The sequence below is a fragment of the Salvelinus alpinus genome, chromosome 3 (assembly GCF_045679555.1).
Source record: "Salvelinus alpinus chromosome 3, SLU_Salpinus.1, whole genome shotgun sequence".
NCBI classification, from domain to species: domain Eukaryota; kingdom Metazoa; phylum Chordata; class Actinopteri; order Salmoniformes; family Salmonidae; genus Salvelinus; species Salvelinus alpinus.
The window spans coordinates 69,495,303-69,521,127 of NC_092088.1; the positions used below are offsets into that span (position 1 = coordinate 69,495,303).

General features: G+C 44.1%; 1 protein-coding gene across 6 annotated transcripts in view; it reads right to left on the reverse strand.

Moving 5' to 3' along the window:
- rnf213b (ring finger protein 213b) overlaps positions 1-23,980 on the reverse strand; it is an 85,413-nt gene extending 61,433 nt beyond the window's left edge. For 4 of the 6 annotated variants that reach the window (XM_071393861.1, XM_071393857.1, XM_071393863.1 and 1 more), the window contains exons 1-30: positions 23,714-23,979; positions 22,982-23,198; positions 21,517-22,244; positions 21,200-21,355; positions 20,888-21,057; positions 20,518-20,792; positions 20,147-20,394; positions 19,842-20,048; positions 19,369-19,582; positions 19,206-19,261; positions 18,958-19,123; positions 18,320-18,481; positions 18,109-18,207; positions 14,488-14,616; positions 14,113-14,278; positions 13,664-13,831; positions 12,885-13,034; positions 12,075-12,703; positions 11,734-11,893; positions 11,365-11,582; positions 11,073-11,216; positions 10,834-10,986; positions 9,349-10,702; positions 9,067-9,251; positions 8,762-8,920; positions 4,805-8,641; positions 4,557-4,693; positions 4,358-4,456; positions 3,749-3,867; positions 3,340-3,642 (exon numbers count right to left, since the gene is read on the reverse strand). In XM_071393861.1, the coding sequence (XP_071249962.1) occupies positions 3,340-3,642; positions 3,749-3,867; positions 4,358-4,456; positions 4,557-4,693; positions 4,805-8,641; positions 8,762-8,920; positions 9,067-9,251; positions 9,349-10,702; positions 10,834-10,986; positions 11,073-11,216; positions 11,365-11,582; positions 11,734-11,893; positions 12,075-12,703; positions 12,885-13,034; positions 13,664-13,831; positions 14,113-14,278; positions 14,488-14,616; positions 18,109-18,207; positions 18,320-18,481; positions 18,958-19,123; positions 19,206-19,261; positions 19,369-19,582; positions 19,842-20,048; positions 20,147-20,394; positions 20,518-20,792; positions 20,888-21,057; positions 21,200-21,355; positions 21,517-22,244; positions 22,982-23,143 (10,753 nt within the window). In that variant the 5' untranslated portion in view covers positions 23,144-23,198; positions 23,714-23,979. Of the gene's footprint in view, positions 1-3,339; positions 3,643-3,748; positions 3,868-4,357; positions 4,457-4,556; positions 4,694-4,804; positions 8,642-8,761; positions 8,921-9,066; positions 9,252-9,348; positions 10,703-10,833; positions 10,987-11,072; positions 11,217-11,364; positions 11,583-11,733; positions 11,894-12,074; positions 12,704-12,884; positions 13,035-13,663; positions 13,832-14,112; positions 14,279-14,487; positions 14,617-18,108; positions 18,208-18,319; positions 18,482-18,957; positions 19,124-19,205; positions 19,262-19,368; positions 19,583-19,841; positions 20,049-20,146; positions 20,395-20,517; positions 20,793-20,887; positions 21,058-21,199; positions 21,356-21,516; positions 22,245-22,981; positions 23,240-23,713 lie in introns of all 6 variants that reach the window. The other 2 variants (XM_071393858.1, XM_071393859.1) reach the window with 2 other exon arrangements.
- Between the last annotated feature and the right edge of the window lie 1,845 nt (positions 23,981-25,825).

Consider the following 25,825-nt stretch of genomic DNA (forward strand, 5'->3'; position numbering starts at 1 on the left):
TATACACACTACCAGTCAAAAGTTTGTTCACCAATCTACTCACAATACCCCCTAAAGACAAAGTGAAAAAGTGTTTATCATTTGTTGGTAATTTATAGAAAATTAAATACAGAAATATCTAACTTACATAAGTATTCACACCCCTGAGTCAATACATGTTTGACTCACCTTTGGCAGCGATTACAGCTTTGAGTCTTTCTGGGTAAGTCTCTAAAGAGCTTTGCACACCTGGATTGTACAATATTTGCACATTGTTCTTTTTAATATTCTTCAAGCTCTGTCAAGTTGGTTGTTGATCATTGCTTGACAGCCATTTACAAGTCTTGACATACAGTACCAGTCAAAAGTTTGGACACCTGCTCATTCCAGGGTTTTTCTTTATTTTTACTATTTTCTACATTGTAGAATAATAGTGAAGACAACAAAACAAAGGGTGGCTACTTTGAAGAATCTCAAATATAAAATATATTTTGATTTGTTTAACACTTTTTTGGTTACTACATGATTCCATATGTGTTAATAGTTTGTTTTCACTATTCTACAATGTAGAAAATAGTAAAAATAAAGAAAAACCCTTGAATGAATAGGTGTGTCCAAACTTCTGACTGGTACTATATATATATACAGTGGGGAGAACAAGTATTTGATACACTGCAGGTTTTCCTACTTACAAAGCATGTAGAGGTCTGTAATTTTTATCATAGGTACACTTCAACTGTGAGAGACGGAATTTAAAACAAAAATCCAGAAAATCACATTGTATGATTTTTAAGTAATTAATTCGCATTTTATTGCATGACATAAGTATTTGATCACCTACCAACCAGTAAGAATTCCGGCTCTCACAGACCTGTTAGTTTTTCTTTAAGAAGCCCTCTTGTTCTCCACTCATTACCTGTATTAACTGCACCTGTTTGAACTCGTTACCTGTATAAAAGACACCTGTCCACCCACTCAATCAAACAGACTCCAACCTCTCCGCAATGGCCAAGACCAGAGAGCTGTGTAAGGACATCAGGGCTAAAATTGTAGACCTGCACAAGGCTGGGATGGGCTACAGGACAATAGGCAAGCAGCTTGGTGAGAAGGCAACAACTGTCGGCGCAATTATTAGAAAATGGAAGAAGTTCAAGATGACGGTCAATCACCCTCGGTCTGGGGCTCCATGCAAGATCTCACCTCGTGGGGCATCAATGATCACGAGGAAGGTGAGGGATCAGCCCAGAACTACACGGCAGGACCTGGTCAATGACCTGAAGAGAGCTGGGACCACAGTCTCAAAGAAAACCATTAGTAACACACTACGCCGTCATGGATTAAAATCCTGCAGCGCACGCAAGGTCCCCCTGCTCAAGCCAGCGCATGTCCAGGCCCGTCTGAAGTTTGCCAATGACCATCTGGATGATCCAGAGGAGGAATTGGAGAAGGTCATGTGGTCTGATGAGACAAAAATAGAGCTTTTTGGTCTAAACTCCACTCGCCGTGTTTGGAGGAAGAAGAAGGATTAGTACAACCCCAAGAACACCATCCTAACCGTGAAGCTTGGAGGAGGAAACATCATTCTTTGGGGATGCTTTTCTGCAAAGGGGACAGGATGACTGCACCGTATTGAGGGGAGGATGGATGGGGCCATGCATCACGAGATCTTGGCCAACAACCTCCTTCCCTCAGTAAGAGCATTGAAGATAGGTCGTGGCTGGGTCTTCCAGCATGACAACGACCCGAAACACACAGCCAGGGCAACTAAGGAGTGGCTCCGTAAGAAGCATCTCAAGGTCCTGGAGTGGCCTAGCCAGTCTCCAGACCTGAACCCAATAGAAAATCTTTGGAGGGAGCTGAAAGTCCGTATTGCCCAGCGACAGCCCCGAAACCTGAAGGATCTGGAGAAGGTCTGTATGGAGGAGTGGGCCAAAATCCCTGCTGCAGTGTGTGCAAACCTGGTCAAGAACTACAGGAAACGTATGATCTCTGTAATTGCAAACAAAGGTTTCTGTACCAAATATTAAGTTCTGCTTTTCTGATGTATCAAATACTTATGTCATGCAATAAAATGCGAATTAATTACTTAAAAATCATACAATGTGATTTTCTGGATTTTTGTTTTAAATTCCGTCTCTCACAGTTGAAGTGTACCTATGATAAAAAATTACAGACCTCTACATGCTTTGTAAGTAGGAAAACCTGCAAAATCGGCAGTGTATCAAATACTTGTTCTCCCCACTGTATATATATAATTTTTATTAAAATATGAATGAATATCATACAGTAGACACCTAAGCCTATAGGCCTTTACATGCAATGGCCTGATACATTTAGTGCTCAAATCTCTGCCAGCTGAACCGTGAGGTGGACAATAATTGTTTTAGGAAAGTACCCTCCCACAAAATAGGCTGTACAGTTTTGCATACGCTACACAAAGACTCTGGCAAGTGCGCAAGTCCAGTGTCACTTTGATTATGCCTGCACATCATGGTTCACCAGCAGCCCCAAACATCTAAAGAATAAGCTACCAACCAAACAAGCTTATAAGAATTGTACTTAAACTCCTCCCCTCATACTCTGTAGGTTGAGCATTTTTTTGTCTCTATCTCTAATGTGTCTGTATTCATGTAAATAATAGGGACCACAATGGAAATAAGTCCCCAAATGTATTGTGCAATCCCGGTCACTTCTTATCTTTGTGTATATATGTATTTTTTAAACTCGCAAATAAAATCAATCAATCCAAAATGTGCAGCGGCCAATTGATGAATGGAAAGAGACATCTGTTACAAAACACCAACAAGTTGAATGAGATGCATTTTCTGTTTGTCAAGATTGACAGTCTATTTATTGTGGTGTTGAAAACGCAAACCATGATATTGAAGTGCCCGAAGTTGGTATGCTTTGTTTATTGGTTGTGTGGTGCATTGGCACAGAAAACTGTTGGTGGAAAATTTGTTGCATATATTTTATATAATTATAAATATGACATCAAAATGTTGGAAATCTGATTTCCCCCTAGCTGATCATTGTCTGCAGCCCACTCTGATTGTAGTGTAATGAAACAGGCAGGGAGAGTTAGCTTGTCAGTTGTGGTCGGCGAACCCTCAACCTTACGTTCTGGCCCGTAGCCCTGTGTGGCATCGACTGTGCCCCCCCCCCCCCCAGTAAATTTAGATCTGTCCCTAACCTTTCACTTCAATGTAGTACAGTATATGCAGTACACTCAGACAGTTTCCCACTGTGTTTGTATACTTTAGTAACATGATGGCTGTATGTGAGAATCACATCAAAAACAGCAATAAAGAGCAATGAGGTTCAAGAGCAGTAAAATAATGTCAAGGACTGTCTATTTACCTCCCATCTCTCCGTGTTTCTCTCCAAGAAGCCCCAGCAGTATGTTCATGCGCTGCATGCTCCTGGAGGTCATGTCATTGGGGTCTCTCAGCAAACCCACTGCTTTCTGAACGCAGGACCTCACCAGGGATAAACTGTGCAGGTGTGCCGTCTCTGCTTGGGCATTAACAGACTCACAGGTCTCTATACCTGACTGTGCAGGTGGGATAAGCTTGCTGATTGGCATTCCGCAGAAAACGGACAAGTTCAAGCTCATGTCTTCTGTGTCCCTGAGGTGATCAATGTGCACTGAAAGCCAGACACCTGGAAACAAAACAAACCATAAACACACAAATATTAATGGATATATGCAATAGTCAACAGCACATCGCTGTACATTAGCCTTGCCAGACTGGAAACTGTAACTCACCTCCTTGGAAGCCAATGTACTGAGATCCTCCACTCTGAATGCGGGACAGCTTGGTGATGAAGACCACATAACAGGACTGATCTGACTCCAGTGTTATCAGGTAGTTCAGAGTGCAGTACCTGGACACACACAGTGTGATAAGGTTAGTTTCACTGAGGGATTGCAACAACTCTATCTATTCAGCACTGGATTGACCCACTATTTTTAACCACATAGATTAACTTTTAAACAAATATTATAATTTGCCAATTTTGTTTAAAGGAGCAACAGTATATGAAATGTTTTTGCATTGTAATTTCAGAAAATGTCCATAATATGTCTACATTAATAGTGGAATGATAGTGTTACAAAAACAAATGCCCCAAAAATGATTTGGCCCACACAAAATTGCATTCTAATGGTGCAGCCTTCTTATTGGACCGTCTCTTGTTGTCAAATTGACTGGGGCCAGCAAAGGGCAAGCGTCCAAGAGTTGTGTTGAAGGCAGGCTGTGTTCTTGCAATTTACCTAATTTCCACAAGAGGCCAGCATTTAACATAGTATTGGTCATAGTGTTAAAAGATCTCTAATTGAGAACATCTCTAACAAAATCAGATACAAAAAAAGTACTTTGCTGATGCTATCAGCTCATCGCTGCAGTGAGAGTCCTCTATGTCCATCTGAACGACCAGAATACGGATGGACGGACCAGCATCTTGTAGGAAGGCGCTAAAGCAGTCAAGGAGAGAGAATGTGAGAGTGATGAAAACAGCTAGAGAGAAAAACCTAAGTGTATAACTTGTGGTGTTAAGATATAGTGGTGTTGTACCGTATCTTGCTGCAGAAGGAGACCTCTGTGTCAAATTGGTGAAGAGACAGCAGGAGGAAAGTTTGGGTGTGCAGGCCCAGAGCGTGAGCCAACCCTCGCACGTCAGATTTGGTGAGCAAACTGGAGAATGTGGTGACCTTACAAAATGGAAGAATAAACAGTGTTGGTGAAGTAAACTGGTACTATAAACTGTACTGGTATTATTTGGGTTCACAAGTTCACAACTAATTTTATGTTACTCTACTTACTTCAATAAACTTGCTGGAGTTCTCTGATGACAAGTGGCTCTTCATGAAGTCCCTTAGTGAGTGATTATGCTGATGATGAAAGTACATCTTCTGAAGTCTCTCTTTCTCCTGATTTCCGAGGTCTGTGTACTTCAGTCTTAGAACTGAGTCAGGTGTGGCACAATTCAACAGGTAACCCTTGGCTGATTCAAAGACCTCTTCCTCATCTGTCCCTTTAGACTGACTGTTTCCCGTCTCCACATAATCTTTGTCCGCATCCATTGCCATGTAATCATCATCTACTTCGCTATTGGTAGGTGTGCATGCCGGTTCTCCATCTTGATCATCTACCACCTCCATGAGAACATCATCCTCAGCCTCATCCATTGAAATGTTCTTCTTCTCTTCATCATCAGCATCCATATCCATAACACAAGGATCAGCCCCTTCTTTCTGTCTGTACTCACCTGTCTCATTTGCTTCCACATCCCCCAGAGGCTCATTTCCTTCATCCTTGTGTTGCTGATCCACAGCCGGATCCCTCTGATGCTCCCTACTCTCCAGGGCCTGCAAGAGAGCACTGGCACAGGCATCCCCATGGAAACCAACAAAAACATCAGACAGTTGGAAATCTTCTGACACCGCAGTGCCAGAGAAGTCCTGCACCCACTCTTTGAGTTTGGCCAGAACCCTGTGCTGCCAGGGAGTCAGGTCTGTGCTTCTGTCCACCCTGTGTTTTTCCAGCCTGTTGATGAGTGGCACCGGGAATTGTGTGTAGACCTTCATCTGGTCCTCTATCACCACCAGCCTGAAGTCCCTGTGGACACGACACTTTACCCTGTGGGACCCCAGCCCCAAATCCACATACTGCTGCCCACTCAGATATACATAGTACTGGTTCAAGGCATCGTACAGGCTCTCATAGAGGTTCTGTAGGTTCAGAAGGATGACAGTACGGCCTGTTTCCATGCAGGTCTTCACCCGGTTCACATTTCGGCATATCTGGGCATATTCCTGATCCTTGGGAAAGCCTGAGCCAAACACAATCTCAGGGGATGCATAGTCTGCCATGGCAAAGACTTGCTGCTGAAGGATATGGAGGGCTGCATTGTTGGTGGTTAGAAGAAGGAGGTACCGGCTTTCTTGGTTGTTGTCTCGGGCAAGATTTTGTTCAACCATTTGCAGAGTACTTGGTCTGGGAACGTCTCTGAGGTTCTGGGAGACATCTTGGAAGAAAATGACAGGATCAAAGTCTTCAGGTTGTCCACTGAAGTTACGCAAGATGGCTTCTGCCAACTCTCTGTCGTTTGGTTCTTTTTCTGAACATTTGACTGTGGCAAAAAGCATTTTCACCAGACTGTAATAGTCTCTGAGACCAAAGAACTGGTTCTTCGCTGTCTCTTTACAAATATTCAAAAAGGCCTTCGCTAACAGCGGAAAGAGGTGTTTGATTTTCAGAAGAATTGGGATGGAGGATGAGCAGATCCCTTTGGCTGTTTCCACCAGCTCATCCTCACTCGGATCCCACCGAGACACAAAGATCCCCCTGTTCATCTTTGCCGGGTCCAGAGCCCAGTTTGAGATCCCAACAAACCCAACCTTCATGTATGGGTCTGGCCTGTCATTGTCAATGCAGCCATCCTCCAAGAGGGGATGAAGGGTCTTCAAGGGCATCTGTGGGGAGTCTTCTGCTAACCCAATCTCATCCAGCACCACCACTGACACATACTCATCCATGTTTTTGTCTTTCTGGAATCGGGCACAGTTCCTGAAAGTTCCAATGATGCCCTCAGGGCTGGAGTGAGGACTGCACTGGAAGGAGACCATGTGCACCTGCTTGAGCTTCTGGAAGAGGCTACAGTGGGACACTTGGCCCTGCATGGCGTCCGCAACCACAGTCTTGGCCAGGGACTTAGAGCTCCCTGGTTTGCCAACCAGAAAGAGTGGAATCCTGAGCTCAATGCAGACCACCATGAGGAACACGTTCTCTTTGAGCGCTATGTTCTTGGCCACTGTCTCCCTTGTCTCTATGTTCTCGAGGAAGAAGTCTTGACATGACGTAATCACCTGCTGCAGTGATTCTGGGGTGTTCAGCGGTTCTGGGAAGTGTTGACTGATAGCTGATAAGTACTGCTTCTTTGAAACCAGAGATGGGTAGTAGCACACTCCCACTGCAAGTGCCAGGCACTTCAAAGTCCTCTGAACGCTGGAATCATTGGAATCAGGGAACAGGTCGTTGCTATGGTGGTAAAACCATACTAGCACCTTTATGGACCTCTCCACGTCTCTCAGACTCACAAAACTGCACTCGTTCTTTCGATTACGCATGTACCTTTGAGAGGCTGCCAACACATCTGATATTACATTGCCACACGCCACAGGCAAATCATGATCCTTGGCTTGCTTCTGGACAATCTGTCTGATGTAGGAGAGCTCAGTGGAATTGCTCAACTGGCCAAAGTCCCAGACCAAAGGAGCCATGCTAGGAGGCAGTGGATGGACCCGGTACACTAGCTGCCTCAAAGGGACTTTGCCAAGACAGTCTTCTGTTTCTCCTGCCTTCACTCTGTATCCCAACCCAGCACGTTCCAAGCGTTCCACCATTTCAGGAGAGTGCCTCCGATAAGGGTTGCAGGCAGCGATTATCTTTAGGCCAGTATTCGCCTTCAGGGGCTGTCCTTGCACAGTTCTGTCACACAGAACTTCTTTTATAGCAAAGATGGATTCCGTGGTGTTGGCTTCGTCGAAAAACAAAACAGTGTCCAGTTTGTGTGTTTTCAGGTTGATATCTGCCTGTCTCTCTGCCTCCCTCACCTTTCTGTAGATCATCTCAGCTGTGGTTCCTCCATGCACTTTTACCAGCTTCATGTTTTCTACCTCTCTGTCTTCCCTCTGGAGATCACAGAGGAAACGGACCAATCGGGTCTTCCCACAGCCGGTCTCTCCCATGATGATGACGGGGATTCCACAACGGAACCTCATGTGAATGGCTAGCATCTTCATCACGTTATCAGCAGTGAGCTCATAGGTCGGGTCTGGATCAAATGTCCCCTTCATCATCCCTTTCTTGGCACCAACAACACGTGAAATCCTCTTGATCTTGTCTGCTCTAGGCAAACTGTCAAAGTCTTCAGTGAGCGAGATCCCTTGCCGCTGAAGGCCCTGTAGAAGTTCATGAGTCATCACATCTCCCATCAACACTGCATGGCTCTGAGGATCAACTGCATTGAGAGTGTTTCCGCCAGGACTTCTCATCACATGAAAGCCCAGGAATGACATTGAGAAGTGGTCCGCATTGAAGAAAATGTATGGATGAGACTCGCGTTCCCACCGCTTACGAATGGTCAAACGGGCCAGAAGGTCATCTCCTTGGTTGTCATCAAGGAGCAGAGAGGGACTCTGGTCAGAAGTGTCCATAGACGGTGAAGCAAAATCCCGTGCCATCCGGATCATGAATTTCACGATGAAGCCCTTGAAACCCCGCAGGTGTTCAGCAAGGAAGTCTGGGTCACAGAAAACTGACTTCTCACAGTCTTTCAACTGCAAATTTAGGAACCAGGTGAAGTTTTTGAGCTCAGCCCATGACGGATCTTTCAATCCACAGTTTGCCAGAAGATGATGTAGACAGTCAATAGGATCCCCCTCTCTGGATCCTTCCCGGTGATAAAATGGATCCAGGTTCTCATTTCTGTTGAATCGTTTCAGGAACTGATAAGGCCTCTGAATCCCTCCACTGGCAAACTCCTGCTCATCCATCAGTGGGTCCAAGGTTCTCCGGTTTGTCAACAACAACTTCTTCACCTCCTTCGGTGGTCTGCATTGGATGGTAGGTAGAATGTCAAGAAGTCCAACTCTCATCTATGGAAAAAACAAGATCACATTACATATATGAGGAAGGATAGAAACAGATGAGACCCACGAAAATCATATTCCAAAAGAGGTCTGGGTAGTATTAATAGCAATAGTCGTGAGTACTACCTCCTTAGTGTGTGGTTGGTTCTGAAGGGTTGGGTATGGTCTCAGAACCTCAACTGCTATCAGATGAGCTACATTTCTTCTCCAAAGCATTCCCTTGTTGTCACTCAAACATCCCAGAACCAATAAGTGGAACAGGAACTCTTCTAGACCGGCATTAACCTGAAATTCAACAGAATTGGCTTCATTGATTCTCTGCAAAGTATTACCATGATTTTATGTGCACAAATAGTGACAGTTTGATGCATCCTTATACACGATCATTACACAGAAAAGAGACAGCTGTAGACCTCCACCTGTAGACCTACCGCAGCAGTGTCAATGTGAAGCAGCACAGGGTCCTGCTCTCTCAACAGTGCCAGTCTCTCTGACAGGGTATGTATGAATGAGTCTAGATCAACCCGTGGCTCTATCAGTCTGATCCTAACATGCTGGGCCTTGGTTGAAGTCTGCGGGAACTTCTCAAACAGTCGGTCCACATAAAGGGATTTCCCTATTGCAAAAAATAACAGAACACTATATAGTATAAGGTAAATATTTTTATAAAACAAGTACATTCTTGTAACAGATATTACAATAATTTTCCTTACCAACTGCAGGGCGAGTGGACGAGATAACCCAGACGGACAGTTTGTCTGGATAGATGAGTGAGACAGAGCTGTGTTGGAACGGAACAGTAAAGTGGTGACGGAGATATCTTCTGGCATTCTCTGCAGTGATGCCCACTCCTGCCTGTACTTTGTGGTTGCTGAAGAAAGAGGGCACGTATCTGTGCTGGTGCATCACTGGGCTGGTCATCACCAGGCGGTAATGGGGGCCCGCACTTCTCTCCAGGTCCTCGAATAGCTCCCCAACGGCCACACTGACGTCGTACCCCAGCAGGCCTGGGTTGACCAGGGTGTAGATCTTCTGCTGGCTCCCTACGGCACCATCGCCCCGGCCCAGGGCTCGACTGAGGAAGATCTCCACCTGTTCCTCTGTGGTGTCCTCTCTGCAGACCAGAACTTCATCAGTGGACGGCAGAGGCTGCTCTGGGCTCTCCATGTAGAAGGACAGAGTGGTGCTCAGGACCTCTGTGGCTGGGCAGAGGACGAGATTGGGCTTCCCTTCTTGGAGTGCAGGAGGCAGCTTCCTCTTGACATCCTGTTGGTTCATTTCTGAGAGGCAGGAGAGGAAGCGAGCCAGAGTAGCGATGTCTACATGCTGTATGAGGTACTTTGGCATGTCCTCTTTAAATCGCCTCCACAGGTCCTCCAGACCTTCCTCAGTCTCCTCCTCCATTGCATCACTCTGGGCCATAGATGAGAGTTCTTTTACCTCATCTTCCTCAGTATCTGAGAACTCAATCATATCCCCCACTTCTTCAACATTGCTCTCGATATTTTCGTCATTGTACCACCATCTTTTGTCAACGTTGTGTCCAATTGATCTAAAGTCCATAGAACGTCCAGAATCATCTTCATCATCCTTTTCCCACACTGCTGGATTGCCAGATAGTGTCCCTGACAACACCTCTGTTACCATGGCGAAGGCCTCTCTGACATCATTCAGCGTGCACCCAGCCTTAATGGGAGACAGCAGGTGCCACACCTGTTGAGGAACACAGGCCTGCCTCTCACACACGCTGTAGATCCACCTGCACAGGTAAACCACCTGCTCAGATGTGTAGTGGTTCAGCGTGTGGAATTGGGAACGTTTCTCGCTGATGAAAGCACACCATTCTTTATGGCAGGTCTCCATGGAGCGACATAGGGACTGGAGATGTTCTGTCACCTCCCCACTGTACACCATCTCTTTACCCCGCAGGGAGGAGAACGTGACCCGGATGCATGGCTGCTTCTCCTGGCTACACTGTACCTGGGCTCGACACTCCCGGAAAAGCATGTTGCCAGTAGACTGCATTTGGAGGAGGATGCAGCCCAGTCTCTGAACTCCCTCAAACACCTAGCGACAGGGAGTTTAAATATTTCATTAACTTTTCAGACCAGAAAACAAATCCGTCATGTTGCTATTGTTATTTTCTTGTTGTGATACAGTAGGGCTCAATGGTAAAGGCATCATTGAAATCAACTGACCTGGGTGAACCTGTTGACATGCTCCTTGCCATGCTCTCCTTTGGATGACATGAGCATCAGCTTATTCTGCAGCTCCAGTAGCTCCTCCAGGTTATAGCTCTTCACCTCATGGTCCTTCCTCACTCTGACCACCAGGAGGCTCTGCAGACATCTCTACAAACAGGAAGAAGAAGACGTGTATTTCATGGTTCCTTGTTGATTGATGTCAGATCTGTGCTCATTTGAGACATTCCACTCACCCTGTCTGTGTGTGTCTCAGACCAGCCCACGTGGTACACCCCCTGTGCATTAATCGCTGAGGCCAGGGAGAAAGAGGACTGCTCCACAGACCCATGGGTCTCCCTCAGTCCCTTCAGCCAGCCCAGCAAACGACTAGAGTCTCTCTAGAATACACATACCGGTATATCAGTGTGAACATGGCATGGTTACTATACACACCCAAGGATTACAGAACAGTCACCTTAGGTCTCACCAAAAGCAGGACAAAGTACCTTTAATATTGAATTCAAAGAATGGAGAGAAAGTAATCACCAATTTGGCAGGGAGTCTCTTGTCTCTTTGTAGGGTGTCCCACACCTGTCTAGCAGAGATCATGAACTCCTCAAACCCAGCCTCGGGGGAGAGAGAGTAGAGCAAGGGACTGTAGCCCATCACTGCATCATGGAAACAGGCCACTCGGTCGATCTCTGTGTCATTCTCTCCAGCCGAGATGGAGGCCAGGTCCACAAACACTTTCACGTCACTCATATCTGTTCAATGAAAATAAACAGTAAAAGAAGAGACTTTCAACTTAGATTAAGTCCCCTTTGAATGCCAATCTCAACCATAATTGCTGAATGGCCAACCATAATGGCTGAAATGGACAGTGGTGTTGGACAACAGTGTTGGCCAGTGTCTTACTACAGAGTTGGTCCTGGACCCAGCTGACCAGAGTATGGCTGTCTAGGAACACCTCTAGACATGCAGTGTGCTGCGGGGTGACCATGGACAGCTGCTGCTTGGCACGGATGAGGTCATCACTGAGCGACCCCAGGACCCTCCTCTTGAACGAGTCATCCTCCTGTATGTTACATGACACAATTAATTACAAAGTATAGAACTGTTATAGAATAGAGAAAATCAGACAATGGTAATGTAGTATACACCTTCTGGCAGAAATTGCAATCATAAACATTAACAACACTATTTCATATTAACAACACCATTATGAAACCTCTATGATAAAGTGACTGCTTTATTACCAGTTGGGTGAGACTGTGGATCTCATTGAAGTCTCCTCTAAGATCCATCCTCTCAGCGATCCTCAGGACTACACTGGCCGAGGCTACTGCCTGATGGACCTGACGATACTCCTGGATCTGGCCCAGCCTGACCTCCACCCAGCCTTGTTCCAGTTCCTGGTACCCCTGCAGCCTCCCAGACATCAGCCCCAGCTCCCTCCTCATCTGAAACCCCTCTCCCTGGTCCCCTGATGCGTTCAGTGCCTGGTCGATCTCCTCAAAGGTGGCAAGCGACATAGCGATCCTAAGGCCTAGCTGACAGAAGCCACTCAACCGGGGTTTCCAGATTATGTCGCAGACCTGTTTGAGGGTCATTGGTACAGGGATAGGTCTAGTAAGGTCTTCATTGGCTACCTCTAAAGATCCGTCCACCCAGGAGCGAAGCAGCAGGTTACTGTCACCCAGCTCGTGCATCTCCCTGGCCATCTCCAGAACCCCTTGGTTAGCGCTGTACCACAGAACCAGCCCTGGGGATGTCTGCTGCTCATCCCCCTTCTCCATACAGCAGGGCTGGACCACCACCAGCCTGTTCAGGCTCACTGTTTGGAGGTCAGCTCTGTGTTGGTCTTCCAGAGTGGAGATCTCTGGAGCTGGTGAAAAGAGATAAACATGTTGAATCATACTGTACTACATCATAGCTGAGAGAATACCTTAGCCAACCATTCTCTCTCTGATTACTTTTTTCTTTTGAGATGACTTACTACATCTCTGTGACTTTGCATCTGTACAGTATCTTATTACATTCTATTGCTGAGACATTCAGTTTCTCACCTGTGATGTTCTCTGAGACCTTGCCCATCATCTTGATGAGTGTGTCCACGTGCTCGTGTTGCTGGTAGAAGGCCTGGAGGTCTTTCTCTCTTTGAGCCAGGATCACCTCAGCATCAGCAGGAACATTCTCCAGCTTAGCAGGCCTCTTATCTGTGGAAGACCAGACCAGCTGTCACGCACTTATCTGTTTCACCTGTCCTTGTGCTTGTCTTCACCCCCCTCCAGGTGTTGTCCATCTTCCCCATTATCCCCTAGGTACTTATACCTGTGTTTTCTGTCTGTCTGTGCCTATTTGTTTTGTTTGTTCAAACCTACAAGCGCTTTCCCCTTGCTCCTGCTATAGTCCCTGTTTTCTGGTTTCCCGGTTTTGACCATTCCTGACCCTTACTGCCGTCCTGTACCTTTGCCCCACTACTCTGGAATACCGACCTCTGCCTGACCTGACCATGAGCCCGCCTGCTGTCCTGTACCTTACACCCTCTATGGATTATTGACCCCTGCCTGCCTTGACATGCTGTTTGCCTTGTTTTTTCAACACTGTCTGGGTCATACTTTAAAACATGATACCAGCAGGAGAATATGCCAGGTGGAACAAAGTGACAAAACCTTAGCACCTGCAGAGATCATTTTGTGATGTTTGCACATAATTTTCATTCATGGAGAGATATTTTTATTTTCTTCTATTGTTGGCTGTTAGGTAACATGTTGAGAACATTGAACTTTGAGAAATCCATTACCATCATCTAAGTCCATGTATTGAGAGATATGATGGCACTTACACTGGCGGTAGATCTGTTTGAACTGCTCTCTGTGTTTCAGGGTGGTCTGAAGATGTCCCACAGGTACATGACCCAGACACAGAGCCTCTACCAGGGAGGCCAGGGCACTCTGACAGCCTCTGATCACCTCACCAGCCTCAGCATCCACCTGGATCACTTTCCAGTCCCCTGGAAAAGAGTCAGGTATCTGTAAGTATAAACATCAGCTACCTGCATAAACATTTAAAGCAGGATCTCTAAAAATAAGGGTAAAACTTACTTGAACACTCCATCATAAGGCTGTCATAATCATGTCAAAAACACTAAGATATGTAAGCAATTTGCAGATATAAACCATGGTGAGCTAGTAAGCTACAATACCTCTGGTACATATCAATAGATAAGATTACACTAGTGGACATATTGTAACTATGACTATTCAGACTGATTGATTGAGACAGGAGGTGTACCATGAGACAGGAGGTGGTTGAGGGCAGACTGGGGGTCCAGCAGGTGACCAACAGGGTCGTACTGAAACCGGGCCGCTGACTCAACCACGATGGAAGACAGGACAGAGGGGGGGAGCACCTTCGACAGGGGGGACAGCATTCGCATAAGGTCCCCCTCTTTCCCATCCTGAAAATTAGAAATAACTCATCAATAACAATCATGATCATGTTCACACTCATTCCACTCACTTACTCACTCGCTCGCTTGCTCACTCACTCACTCAATTTCTCCCTCACTCACTTATTCTCTCACTCAATTTCTGGCTCACTCACTCACTAGTAATGATAATTCTGACTGTCTTCCAGTCAGCTTTTGTTAAGATGGATGCCACTAACCTGACAGATGTTCTTGATGGCAGAGCAACACAGTTCCTGAAAGCAGGTCTTTATGGTGGCATGGCTCTTCCCTATAGCCTCCATTGATGACTCAAGGCAGCACACCACCACCTTGTCCATATCACTGGCCTGTGGAGCAAAGAGAAAATGATAAACCTCAGAGGGATATAGGGCTGGGTTATTTATACTATGTGGGGGGGAGTATATATTTGTAATTTTCTTTGTATTCTACCAAAAAAGGACACGTTTGACTTTCAGAATAATATATTAGTCAAGCTCAGACAATTAAATCCCATAGTTATTGCATTATCCTAACAGGCTTGATAATAGGGTGGAAATTTGGAGTCTAAATAATACATAGCTTTGTGAAACACGTGAAGAGGGTTTAACGTCTATATTAAATATATTTTAACATTTTAAAATGTGATACATTTTCTATATAATTTAGCCTAACAGGGTGGAAATGTATGATTGAGACAAACAGACTAGCATCATGAAACATGGAAAAATAGATGAAACCGAGTGTTTATATTTACTTAGCTTTGCACCATTGTTTTCCCACCAAACAAATTATGACACTTCCTGAAGGTGATGTCATTGTGGGAAGGGGCTGTTTTCTAAGGAGAATTACTACAAACTAACTGGGTGGAAAGTGTTATCAGGTACACAAAAAATGTTAAATACAATAATAAACCTTTTTTTAACTAGGAATATAAATTAGCAGAGGTGGGACAAAGTCATAATTATTCGAGTCACAAACAAGTCGAGTCCCAAGTAGATCGGGTCAAGACTCGAGTCAAGTTCAAGTCGTCCATTCTAAGAGCAAGTCAAGTCGAGTCACAAGTTATCAAGTCAAGTAAACATTTTTTTTTACATGCAAGGACTTTTTCAACTACAAATCTTTGTCTATTTATTGAGGCTACCAGACATCCCATTTCATTATTTTGTCTACAACACATTTTGACTAGCCTATGTAATTGTAAAATATGAACCTTGTACCAGTCATTAGGGCATGAAATCAGCAGAAGGCAGGTTTACTTGCTCAGAGTGTAGATTTATTTACGGGTCTTGGTGATCCAATGGTGAAAGAGCCAAATCATACAAGTAGATTGGGAAAGGGGGATACCTAGTCAGTTGTACAACTGAATGCATTCAACTGAAATGTGTCTCCCACATTTAACCCGGAGCCCTCTGAATCAGAGAGGGGCAGGGGGCTGCCATAATCGACATCCACGTCTTCGGAGACCAGGGAACAGTGGGTTAACTGCCTTGCTCAGGGGCAAAATGACAGATGTTTACCTTGTCAGCTCGGGGATTCGATCCAGCAACCTTTCAGTTACTGGCCCAACGCTCTAACCACTAGGCTAACTGCCGCCCGTTTTAGGTGCATAATCCTATAGTTATTGCATTATTGCATTATTGTCCACAGGGTGGACAATAGGGATAATATGGTGGACCAAATATACACAGGCAATAGCCCAAATGAAATAGTCTCTGTAGCAGGCTTAACCTGCCCTATCTGAATGGACACAGGTAGAGGGCAAGACTGTACAGCCTGGTTCCCCTTGAGAAACCAAATCGAATCTGTCTAACAGGAGCTCAAACTGCTAGGCCTAAATATTATAAGCACTTGGCCCCCAGGACCATACAATTACCCAATTGGCAATTACAACCAATAAACTGGTTCTACAATGTAAAAGGCAATTTCCACATCTATTGTTACATTAGTTCATTCGTCTTAATCAGACTTAATGATTATTCATGATATTTCAACACCATGCATAGATGGAACAATCATTTTAGCTTATTCAACATTCTGACTCCAAACCATGGAGTGCAGGCCACGTAGCCTATTTCTAAAAGCCGTCTGCATTGGCGGTGCTGCACTTACACCGTAACACCATCCATATGGCGCCTCCGACCACATTTTCGGATCAAGCATACATTGGCTCATAGGACACACAAAACTCTGTGTGTGTGAGTGTCATTGGTACAGGGATAGATCTAGCAAGGTCTTCATTGGCTACCTCTAAAGACCCTTCCACCCAGGAGCGAAACCATACATTGAATTAAACAGATCTTCTACCTCATGAGTCTTGTGAACATTCATGTGCACAATAAACATTGCGCCCACTCTGAGGGTAAGAAATGGTTTGCCAAACTGAAAATGTATGGTATTTTTTTATTTAATCTTTATTTATTTAACTAGGCAAGTCAGTTAAGAACAAATTCTTACTTACAATGACGACCTGCCTTGTTCAGGGACAGATTTTTACCAGCTCTGGGATTCGATCGAGCAACCTTTCGGTTACTGGCCCAACACTAGGTTACCTGCTGCCCCAATGGTAGGGCTATCAAACAGAAATGTCTAGGTGTTGCAATAAACGGTACGGGATGAAATGATGAAACGCTAGCAATTATTGTATTATTAGATGGAATATAAATTTACCACACAGGGCCTATGCATTTAAACGTGTGAAAGCAAGAGCAAACATTTCAACAGGAGAAAAAAAGCTTTCTCCGCTGGTGGGAGCGCAAGTGAAGAGCTGTGCCTATGGTGCATCTTCGCCAAAGTAATAACAAATTTTAACAGCAAATTCCGAATACAAACTTCATAAGTAAATTATAAACTTCAAGCAATTGTTACATACCAAAATACCAGTAGGCCTATGCTAGTAGTTGTTGCCCCATTGCCGATGAGCTTGCAAAGTAAACAGTTAATATTCCTGATCACCAATTTTTTTTTGAGCTGCATATTTATTCATTATAGCAATCCTCTGTTCCTATAATTTGACGTTTGCGCTGCACCCGATCCTTTTGCTGTACAGCAAATCAGCAATTGTTCGCTAGCTCACCATCCGACCTGTTGATTGACAGTTTGTTGGTCCAATCAGAGTGCCGAGTGCATTTCACTACCCAATCTGTTGCACCTTTTTTTTGCAAGGGAGATACTGCGGTTACTGTCTCTGGCTGCATGGAGAGTAATCCACATAAACTCTGTGCCACAAAATGAGTGCCAAAACATTACAAAACCTGGCTAGATAATTTCAAGTCATCAGTCTCAAGTCGAGTTCCGAGTCTTGTTGCTCCAAGTCGCAAGTTATTTTATTTTCTATCAAGTCAAGTCTCAAGTCATCAAATTTGTGACTCGAGTCCAAATATTTTGGACTCTAAAATACTCAAAAATAATGAAAGATTTTAAACAAATTATAGCTTATAATTCTCGTAGTAGTTGACAAATAACACCCGGGGACATTTTCAAAATGCATAAAATTCCCTTTCAAGATCCATATTTTTGAGTTGTTAAGGTAAAGGACACCTGACCTTATATTTAAAGCCTTTTAGAATCTACATTTTACTTTAAATAAGAAGTGATATTTCCTGGGGACAGAAAAGGCACCGCATAGTAGGAATGACACAGACGGTTTCCCTGATACAGATTGAGCCTAATCCTAGACTAAAAATAATGCTCAATAAAGAACATTGAATGTGCTCCTTAGTCCAGGACTATGCTTGATTTGTGTCCGAGTGAATCTGACCAATTGTGTCCAGCTAATCAAATCTCAAAACTCTCCTAGGTTTCCTGAATGTATGACCTGGTCTCTAGGCCTATACACTCACCCTAGAGATCCTCTTCCTCAGGTCTCTGTCCAGGCTGGACATCCACTGGGCTGACACACTCTGCAGAGAGCATTCTACCCTCAGGAAGGCATCCCACATCTACCAACACAAGGTGAACATACACATACAAACAGGTTTATAATTAACAGAAAACTGTATACGTCTGGGAACAAATATTGTCTGCTAATGTCTGCTAGTTTGGCTACAGTACCTCTATTTCTTTGGGGTAGCTGAGGGATTTGGACTGAGCGCCTTGTTTCAGGAGAGCATTGAAGAGAAGATTGTCTCTCCACTGGCTGAGATGTTGCAGCACATCCCCAAGCTTGTCAGATAGCTGGAACTGCTCCGGTCTCTTCTCCTCACCATCCGGAGTCTGGGGAGGAACACACACACTATTAGGTGTACTATTGGAGCTCAAAGAACAACAGCGACGGCTTCCCGAGTGGAGCAGCGTTCTAAGGCGTCACTACAGACCCAGGTTCGATCCCGGGCTGTGTCGCAGCCAGCCATAACCGAGAGACCCATGAGGCAGCGCACAATTGGCCCAGCCTCGTCTGGGTTAGGGTGGGATGTCCTTGCCGCATTGCGCTCTAGTGACTCCCGTGGCAGGCCGGGCGCATGCACGCTGACACGGTCGCTAATTGTACGGTGTTTCCTCCGACACATTGGTGCGGATGGCTTCCGGGTTAAGCAAGCAGTGTGTCAAGAAGCAGTGCGGCTTGGCAGGGTCGTGTTACAGAGGAGACGGTAGTTGCAGCGATGAGACAAGACTGTAACTACCAATTGAATATCACGAAATTGAGGAGAAAAAGGGGGTATAAATAGAACAACAGCAAATTCAACAACTACCTTGTTTGCAAGTGCAGCATCCAGAATTTCAGCCGCTTTCAGCACTAGTTGGAAGGATAGCACTGCTGCCTTGTAGAACGGGACAAGTCGCGCCATCCGGCAAGTGCTCTTCAGAACACTGATGCAACTCAAGAGGATGGAGTCCACAAACCCAGAATCTGCTAGCCTATAAACAAAAGCCAAACATACAATAGCAAAATAATATAACACTCAAAGGACTCACGCTCACAGATCTCAAATTCCAATACCTTTCCTTCTCCTCTTCAACTTTCTCCAGTACAAAGCACAGGATCTTTTGAGTAACCTGGAAGTTGAAATAATAATGTCACAAATTAATATTTAAAGATCCACCACAATAGCACTACTCTTTAACTGAGTAATCTTATCAGACATTAATGATCCATAACTTACCTCTACATTTTGTTGTTGTGTTTTGACATCAGTATTCTCCCCATACTGTCGAAGCCTGTACATCAGGCTTTGGATCATGTGTTCTGGAGGTATGCTCTTCAGGGTGGAGAATTCTGGAAGGTCCTCAGAGGCCACCAGGGACAGCCAGCTGGTCCAAACCAGAGGCATCTCTTTAGCCACAGAAATGTGATTCTGGATCAAAGTGAGCATCATCCTGCAAAGAGGAAAGTGTCATCAATGTTATGCATGTTTGAGGTCAATGTACTGTCAAGTCTTTCTCCCGAGGAAAATAAATGTGAACTAACTGGAATAATAGTCTAATTGAACACATATATGCAGAGTTAGAAATAGTAATATTTTTGGTTAAATTTCCCTCCACAATGATACAATTATTCACAATACAGATTTTAAAAAGCACATTGTGGACCACTCAAATAGGGTTTTGAGACACTTTGAGGGACAATTGGACAAACCTTCTTTTGTCAGAAAAGGTTCTGATCCTCTCTCTGAAGTTGTTGTAGTTAACATTTTCAAGCCCTGCCCAGTTCATCTCCTCTATAGTAGGACCAAGCCTGCCAGCGTCTGCTCCCGGCTGTCTGAGCGTGTGCAGTAGAGGAATGAGCAGGGGAAGCTCTGAGACCAGCCTCTGTGAGCAATAGTTGATCACACCAATCACAAGGCTGTGGAGACAAAGACAGATGAACAGATTTCACCCAACATATAGGACAGGGTTGCTGTAATCAAACAACACAATATAAACATAGCATCTGAAACTCACTTTTGTGGATAGGGGAAGACATTTCTAATTTCCTCTATGTTTCTGCTGTCAAGTGCAGTGTGTGAGGATACTACGTCGCATAGTTTTGCCAAGCCCTTCACCCCAAGATCTATCTGACAAGCTTGGCAGACTCTGAACAAAGACAAGCCAAACACTAGAGGGTTGTTGACAGTCTGGCTCTTCTGCGATGTTCCCTGGGACTCAGCATGCAACAGCTGCAGCAAATGCTCAGAAATCAACTCTGACACCTTTATTCCAAAAAAAGAGAAAAATAAAGAAAACATTGAATGTGTAGTATTGGATCTAATGGTCATACTGTTTTCTTGAAATGCCATTACAATATCATTACACACTGTAAATGTCCCACTCACCTTAACCAAAGGGGGTTTGAAATTTCCTGGGTAGACCACCTGTTGAACAGCTGATGAGTAACTCCTCTGGAAATGACGCAAGAGCTGAGCAAACTGCACAGTGCTCTCCTGGTTGGGTGGATCCCATTTCTGTAAAATGTGGCCTAGTAGTAGATGGGCAGAGGCTTGCCAGGCATCAGCCATACCCTTTCTTTTTGATTGGAACGCATCTATCCACCCTTGGACAGACCACATTGACTCCAGCCGATGAATGTGACCCTCATAAAGGTGCAACTCTGGAAACAATGATGAATAATCAGTATCATACTCAATGTAACATACAAGGTAATCGTTAACTTCTAAAAATAGATTTTAAATGTTTTCCTCTTACCCTTTACTTGTGAATCATTTGGAAATTGAATATTCCTTGTGGCTATCTCCACAATCTCTTTCTGCCTTTGCTGCACCCGATATTGGTAAGTCAACATTTGTCCCCTGGGTATTGAGCTTTCCAGTACTGAGAGACTTGCTTCTATTAGATAGCCTTTCTGACATAGACCTCTAAAGAATAAATCAAAAACTGATTTACAAACAATGATAATTATCGCTATGTGTGTATTGTGTTGGTTTATGTAGCCGATAAACAGTAAAATATTCTTATCAATCCAACATCACCAATAAGTAGAAAAGTATTCATACTCACATGAAATGAGTCATTTCAAGCACATGAGTGTCACCTTGATGACATAACAAGAGCGTGTCATATTCTTGGTTGAATCTGAACTTTTTGTCCAGCACAACATAGATATGAAAGGTGAACATCGGAATCCCAGGAGGAATCCTTACTGGGGACCGCTCTCTGATGAAGGAGAGAAAATAAAAGAAGACAGAAAATGTTGAGTGACTAGTTACAGTGATAAAGAAGTATTAACAGTATACTTGTTATGTGTTGCGTCATGTGTTATGTTACTCATTGTACTCAGGTAATAACAGCATGCCATAAGCTTATTGCCAGCTTACCGACATCCTCTACTCTTGGAATCCTTTTTGCATTGATCTGAAGTCTGAGGACTCGGCTCTTTCGACCCCTTCTGAGTCTTTGTTTTATTTTCCGCTGCAGCTTCTGCATAAGACTTGGTAGTTAATTTGACTCCCTTTTCTACCTGGCAGGCTCCTGAATGTTGTACCGCTTTCTCTGATTCAGGCTTACTCTTTACCTCTTCAGTAGAGTTTGGATTCTCCCTCTTAGGTGGTTCTGATGCTGCTCCTTCACTGCCTGCTCCATCGCTGTTCTGTGTTTGCTCATTCATTGGCTGAGTGGTGTCAGCATGTTCATCTGTCATTGGCTGAGTGGAATCAGAGGGTTCTGTCTGTGTCTGCTGTGTGTTCTGAACAACTATAGGGGTCTGAGTTGCCTGGCTCTTGCCTTTAGGTTTATTTGTTTGAGTCTGGACCTGAACTTTCTTAGTATCCTTGACATGTGTTTGTTTTGTATCATTAGTCTGATGCATGGACTGGTCCTGTTGTTGACTGGTTTCAGCTTGGTGGTCTTGGTCGTGTTCTTGTGTCTGTGTTTCCAAGGTTTGACACACCTGGTCGGTTTGGGTCTCCATCTCCCCTTTTTCCAGTGTACTCTGAGTCTGAGGATCCCTGTCAGCTTGATTTTTCATTCCTTTATTTTTTCTTCTGTTACCTCTCCTTGTCTTCTTCTTCATATCCTGATCTCTCCTCGGGGACTTTGCTTGGCCCTGTTGATAACAAAAAAAGTCAGCAATGACAGTTACTCTTTTAAATCAGTACTGTTACCCAAATTGTTTCATTCATTTTATTGTTAATGATTGTACAATGAAAGACATAGGCGCACGGGGTCCCGTGTGGCAGAGCACAGCACTTGCAACGGCAGTTTTTTTGTTTTACCAGGTAAGTTGACTGAGAACACATTCTCATTTACAGCGACGACCTGGGGAATAGTTACAGGGGAGAGGAGGGGGATGAATGAGCCAATTGTAAGTTGGGGGTGATTAGGTGACCATGAAGGACAGCTTGGGAATTTAACCAGGACACCAGGGTTAACACCCATACTCTTACAATAAGTGCCATGGGATTTTTAATGACCTCAGAGAGTCAGGACACCCATTTAACGTCCCATCTGAAAGACAGCACCCTACACAGAGCAGTGTCCCCAATCACTGCCCTGTGGCATTGGGATATTTTTTAGACCAGAGGAAAGAGTGCCTACTACTGGCCCTCCAACACCACTTCCAGCTGCATCTGGTCTCCCATCCAGGAACTGACAAGAATCAACCCTGCTTAGCTTCAGAAGCAAGCCAGCAGTGGGATGCAGGGTGGTATGCTGCTGGCTGTGGGTTTGATTTCCACGGGGGACCAGTACAGGAAAAAGTACAGAAATGTTTCCACTCACTACTGTAAGTTGCTCTGGATAAGAGCGTCTGCTAAATGTAAAAATGAAAGGTGGTCGTGTCACCTGCTGTCCCTCTGTCTTGGGTCTCTTGGTGACAGTGTCCTTCTCAGCAGTTACCTCCATGTTGTGCCGATGTGTCCCTGTTGGCACCCCAGGGCCAGGGTACTGCTGGGACAAGGACCCATGGTCTCCTTGGGGTCTACTGTCACCTGAACCAAGCTCCATCTGCAGAGCTGCTGCCCAGCCCGGGATATATTGCTCTGTATGTTGTGTATCCTCTCTGGTAGGTTTGGACGTTAAAGACAATCTCTTAATCTCTCACTACAGATGGAGAATAATACAAATGAAATGTTCTAATGGAAGCAATATCTAACTACTTCAGAAAGAAACTTACTGTGTTAATACATTTTAGGGAACAGGAAAAACAGCAACAACTGTGCTGCCGTTGCTGCCCCGCCCCATATATAGCTGCAGTAAAATTAACGTTACTTCCTCAATCAGTTTGTTAGATGGAAATTGCCAAGTTTCTGTTTCCTCGGTTTCTCTGTTTATGACTATTCATCTCCCAGTTATGAGTATGGGAGTTCTTTCCTAAGAAATTGCTTGCTTACTTATTTAAAATGTCATAAATATTGTATTTCCCTCTAAAGATTTATTAGATACATGCGTATTTAACTTGTCTAACAATTTACCGTCTCTATAGACAATTTTTTGTTGTTGAATATTTCTAATAAACGGTAACATCACAGCCTACAACTAGAAAAAGCTGTGAGAAAACAGGCTGTACTTCCTTACCTGACAAATGTGTTCTCTGCTACAATACTATTCAGACATCTGTCCGTTGCATCAATACAACCACTAAAGTAGGATACATTTGCCAATACCTTCTAACGCTCACCTGCCAACATTCATAAACTCCACCCTTTACCTAACTCGAGGGATTGTCGCGAAACATCTTACATGTTTAACTGGATATGTGAACGTAAAGTTATCTTCATTTAAAGCGGGTAGGTCAGTGTATGACAGTCCCTTATGTTTTGCCTTTCAGTTTCATTTCTTACCAACTGAGCCTGTTTTTTTCCAAAACATATTCATAGGCACGCCCACTATGATTTACACGCATTCATTAAAGCGCTTATTCTGTAAATGTTTGTCATTATTTAACATTCATTGAACCGTAACTAAACCAGAATACCTTTATGTCTGCAATAAGCAGCTGATCTAGGATATGCTTGGCACCCCTAATACATGTAGGCCTATTTTCAGGTAAAATGCTGATTCCAGATCTGTGCCTAGGGGTAACTTCATCCTTTGAAGAGTAGCTCAATAGGAAAATGATTTATATATTTACAGATTAAAAGTAATTATATCATTCATATGCAGATGTGAAACTGATGATAGGCCAATACAATAGTACAATAAGACAATAATCTGATAAAAACAACACATGACAAATGACTTTACTGTAAAATATCAAATGATCAATCAAGCCCTCACAAGAAACCCTATTGAAGCAAGGCACAACCTTGTAATATAGTCATTGGACACTGTGGCGCCACCTATCGACAAAAAGGTTATCAGATTCATATTCTCACCAACATTTTGTGTAAAAATGAGAAATAGCTAAATAATATTTACAACTTGTCTCCCACAATTTGAGTTCATTGACAGAAAGGGGAAAGCATTACATTTTTACTGAATAGCCAGCTCATTGTTTTTTAAATTCTTGAGTGCTTAGAGAGAATGAGTGTCATTTTCACCACTGAGTTTAAGGAGGAGGGTGTATTTAAGTTTGTTGTCAAAGTCCAATCCCTTAGACCTGGGCACCATCAGCAGGTATCTTGACTCTCCGGACCACCACCCGGTTCCTACGTCCCTGTGGTCTAGTACCAGTGCTGGTACCGGTTCCCTCTCCAGTTCCGGTCAGCATGGTGCTCTGGTTCTCCTCGTCTGGTGTCAGTGGGCGGGGCTCTGCTCTGGGAGGGGAGGGGCTTCTTCCTGCCCTCACGTCGTCCACGAATGCCTCGACGCCCTCAAACTTGGTGGTCAGCTCCCCCAGGCGCTCCTTCAGGGCATTGAATTCCTTGTAGAGGTCTCTTAAGGCATCCGATAGAGGGATCCTGGAGGAAGGGAGTGATTGGGTGAGGGGAAAAAAGTGTAATGAGGAGGCTGCGGGAGTTAATTACAGTTAAAAAACAAGTTCTATGTTATAAAGTCTTATTGTGTCTTATAACAAAGGGATCTGACTGACAAACACTAAAGCTAAAAGGTACATTTCCAAAGTAATGGGCTTTGTAATAGATACAGTGAAGTATCTTACCTTAATATTTATCAAATCATACAGTATGTTAGTTTTCTGAACTTATGATCTAAATACCTACTAAACATATCTACACAGGATTCTACCCACCTCCCGTAGTCAGGCAGCACAGTGCTGTGGTCGTTGAGGAGAAGGTCTTTGACTTGGGTCATGATGGCAAACTTCCAGTTGTCCAACACCAGGGTGAGGTTGGCACAGACTCTAGTGTTTACCTTCTCTGCTGCAATGGCATGAACAGGGAAGAGGGTAGTCATTTGGTTAATGTTTCTTGATAGTGTTTTGTACTTAGTTCTACTTCTAACAATTCTTCAAAATCCCTGTGCTGATTTCTGGCTACCCTGTCCTTATCATGTCTAAAGAATACATTAGCAACAAAGGAATGCAATAATAAGAACGAAAGCAAATTGTGACTGCTGAGGATGATTCACATCCTCAGAGGGATCAACCAGAATGTGTAATTGCTCTGTTTTTGCTGTATCTATATACTGTATGTGGATTGTGAGTAAATTCTTCATCTATATATCTTATCTGTGTATTCTGTTTATTGTGTCCAGCACCATTTGAAAAAATTCCTGGTACCTGTAAAT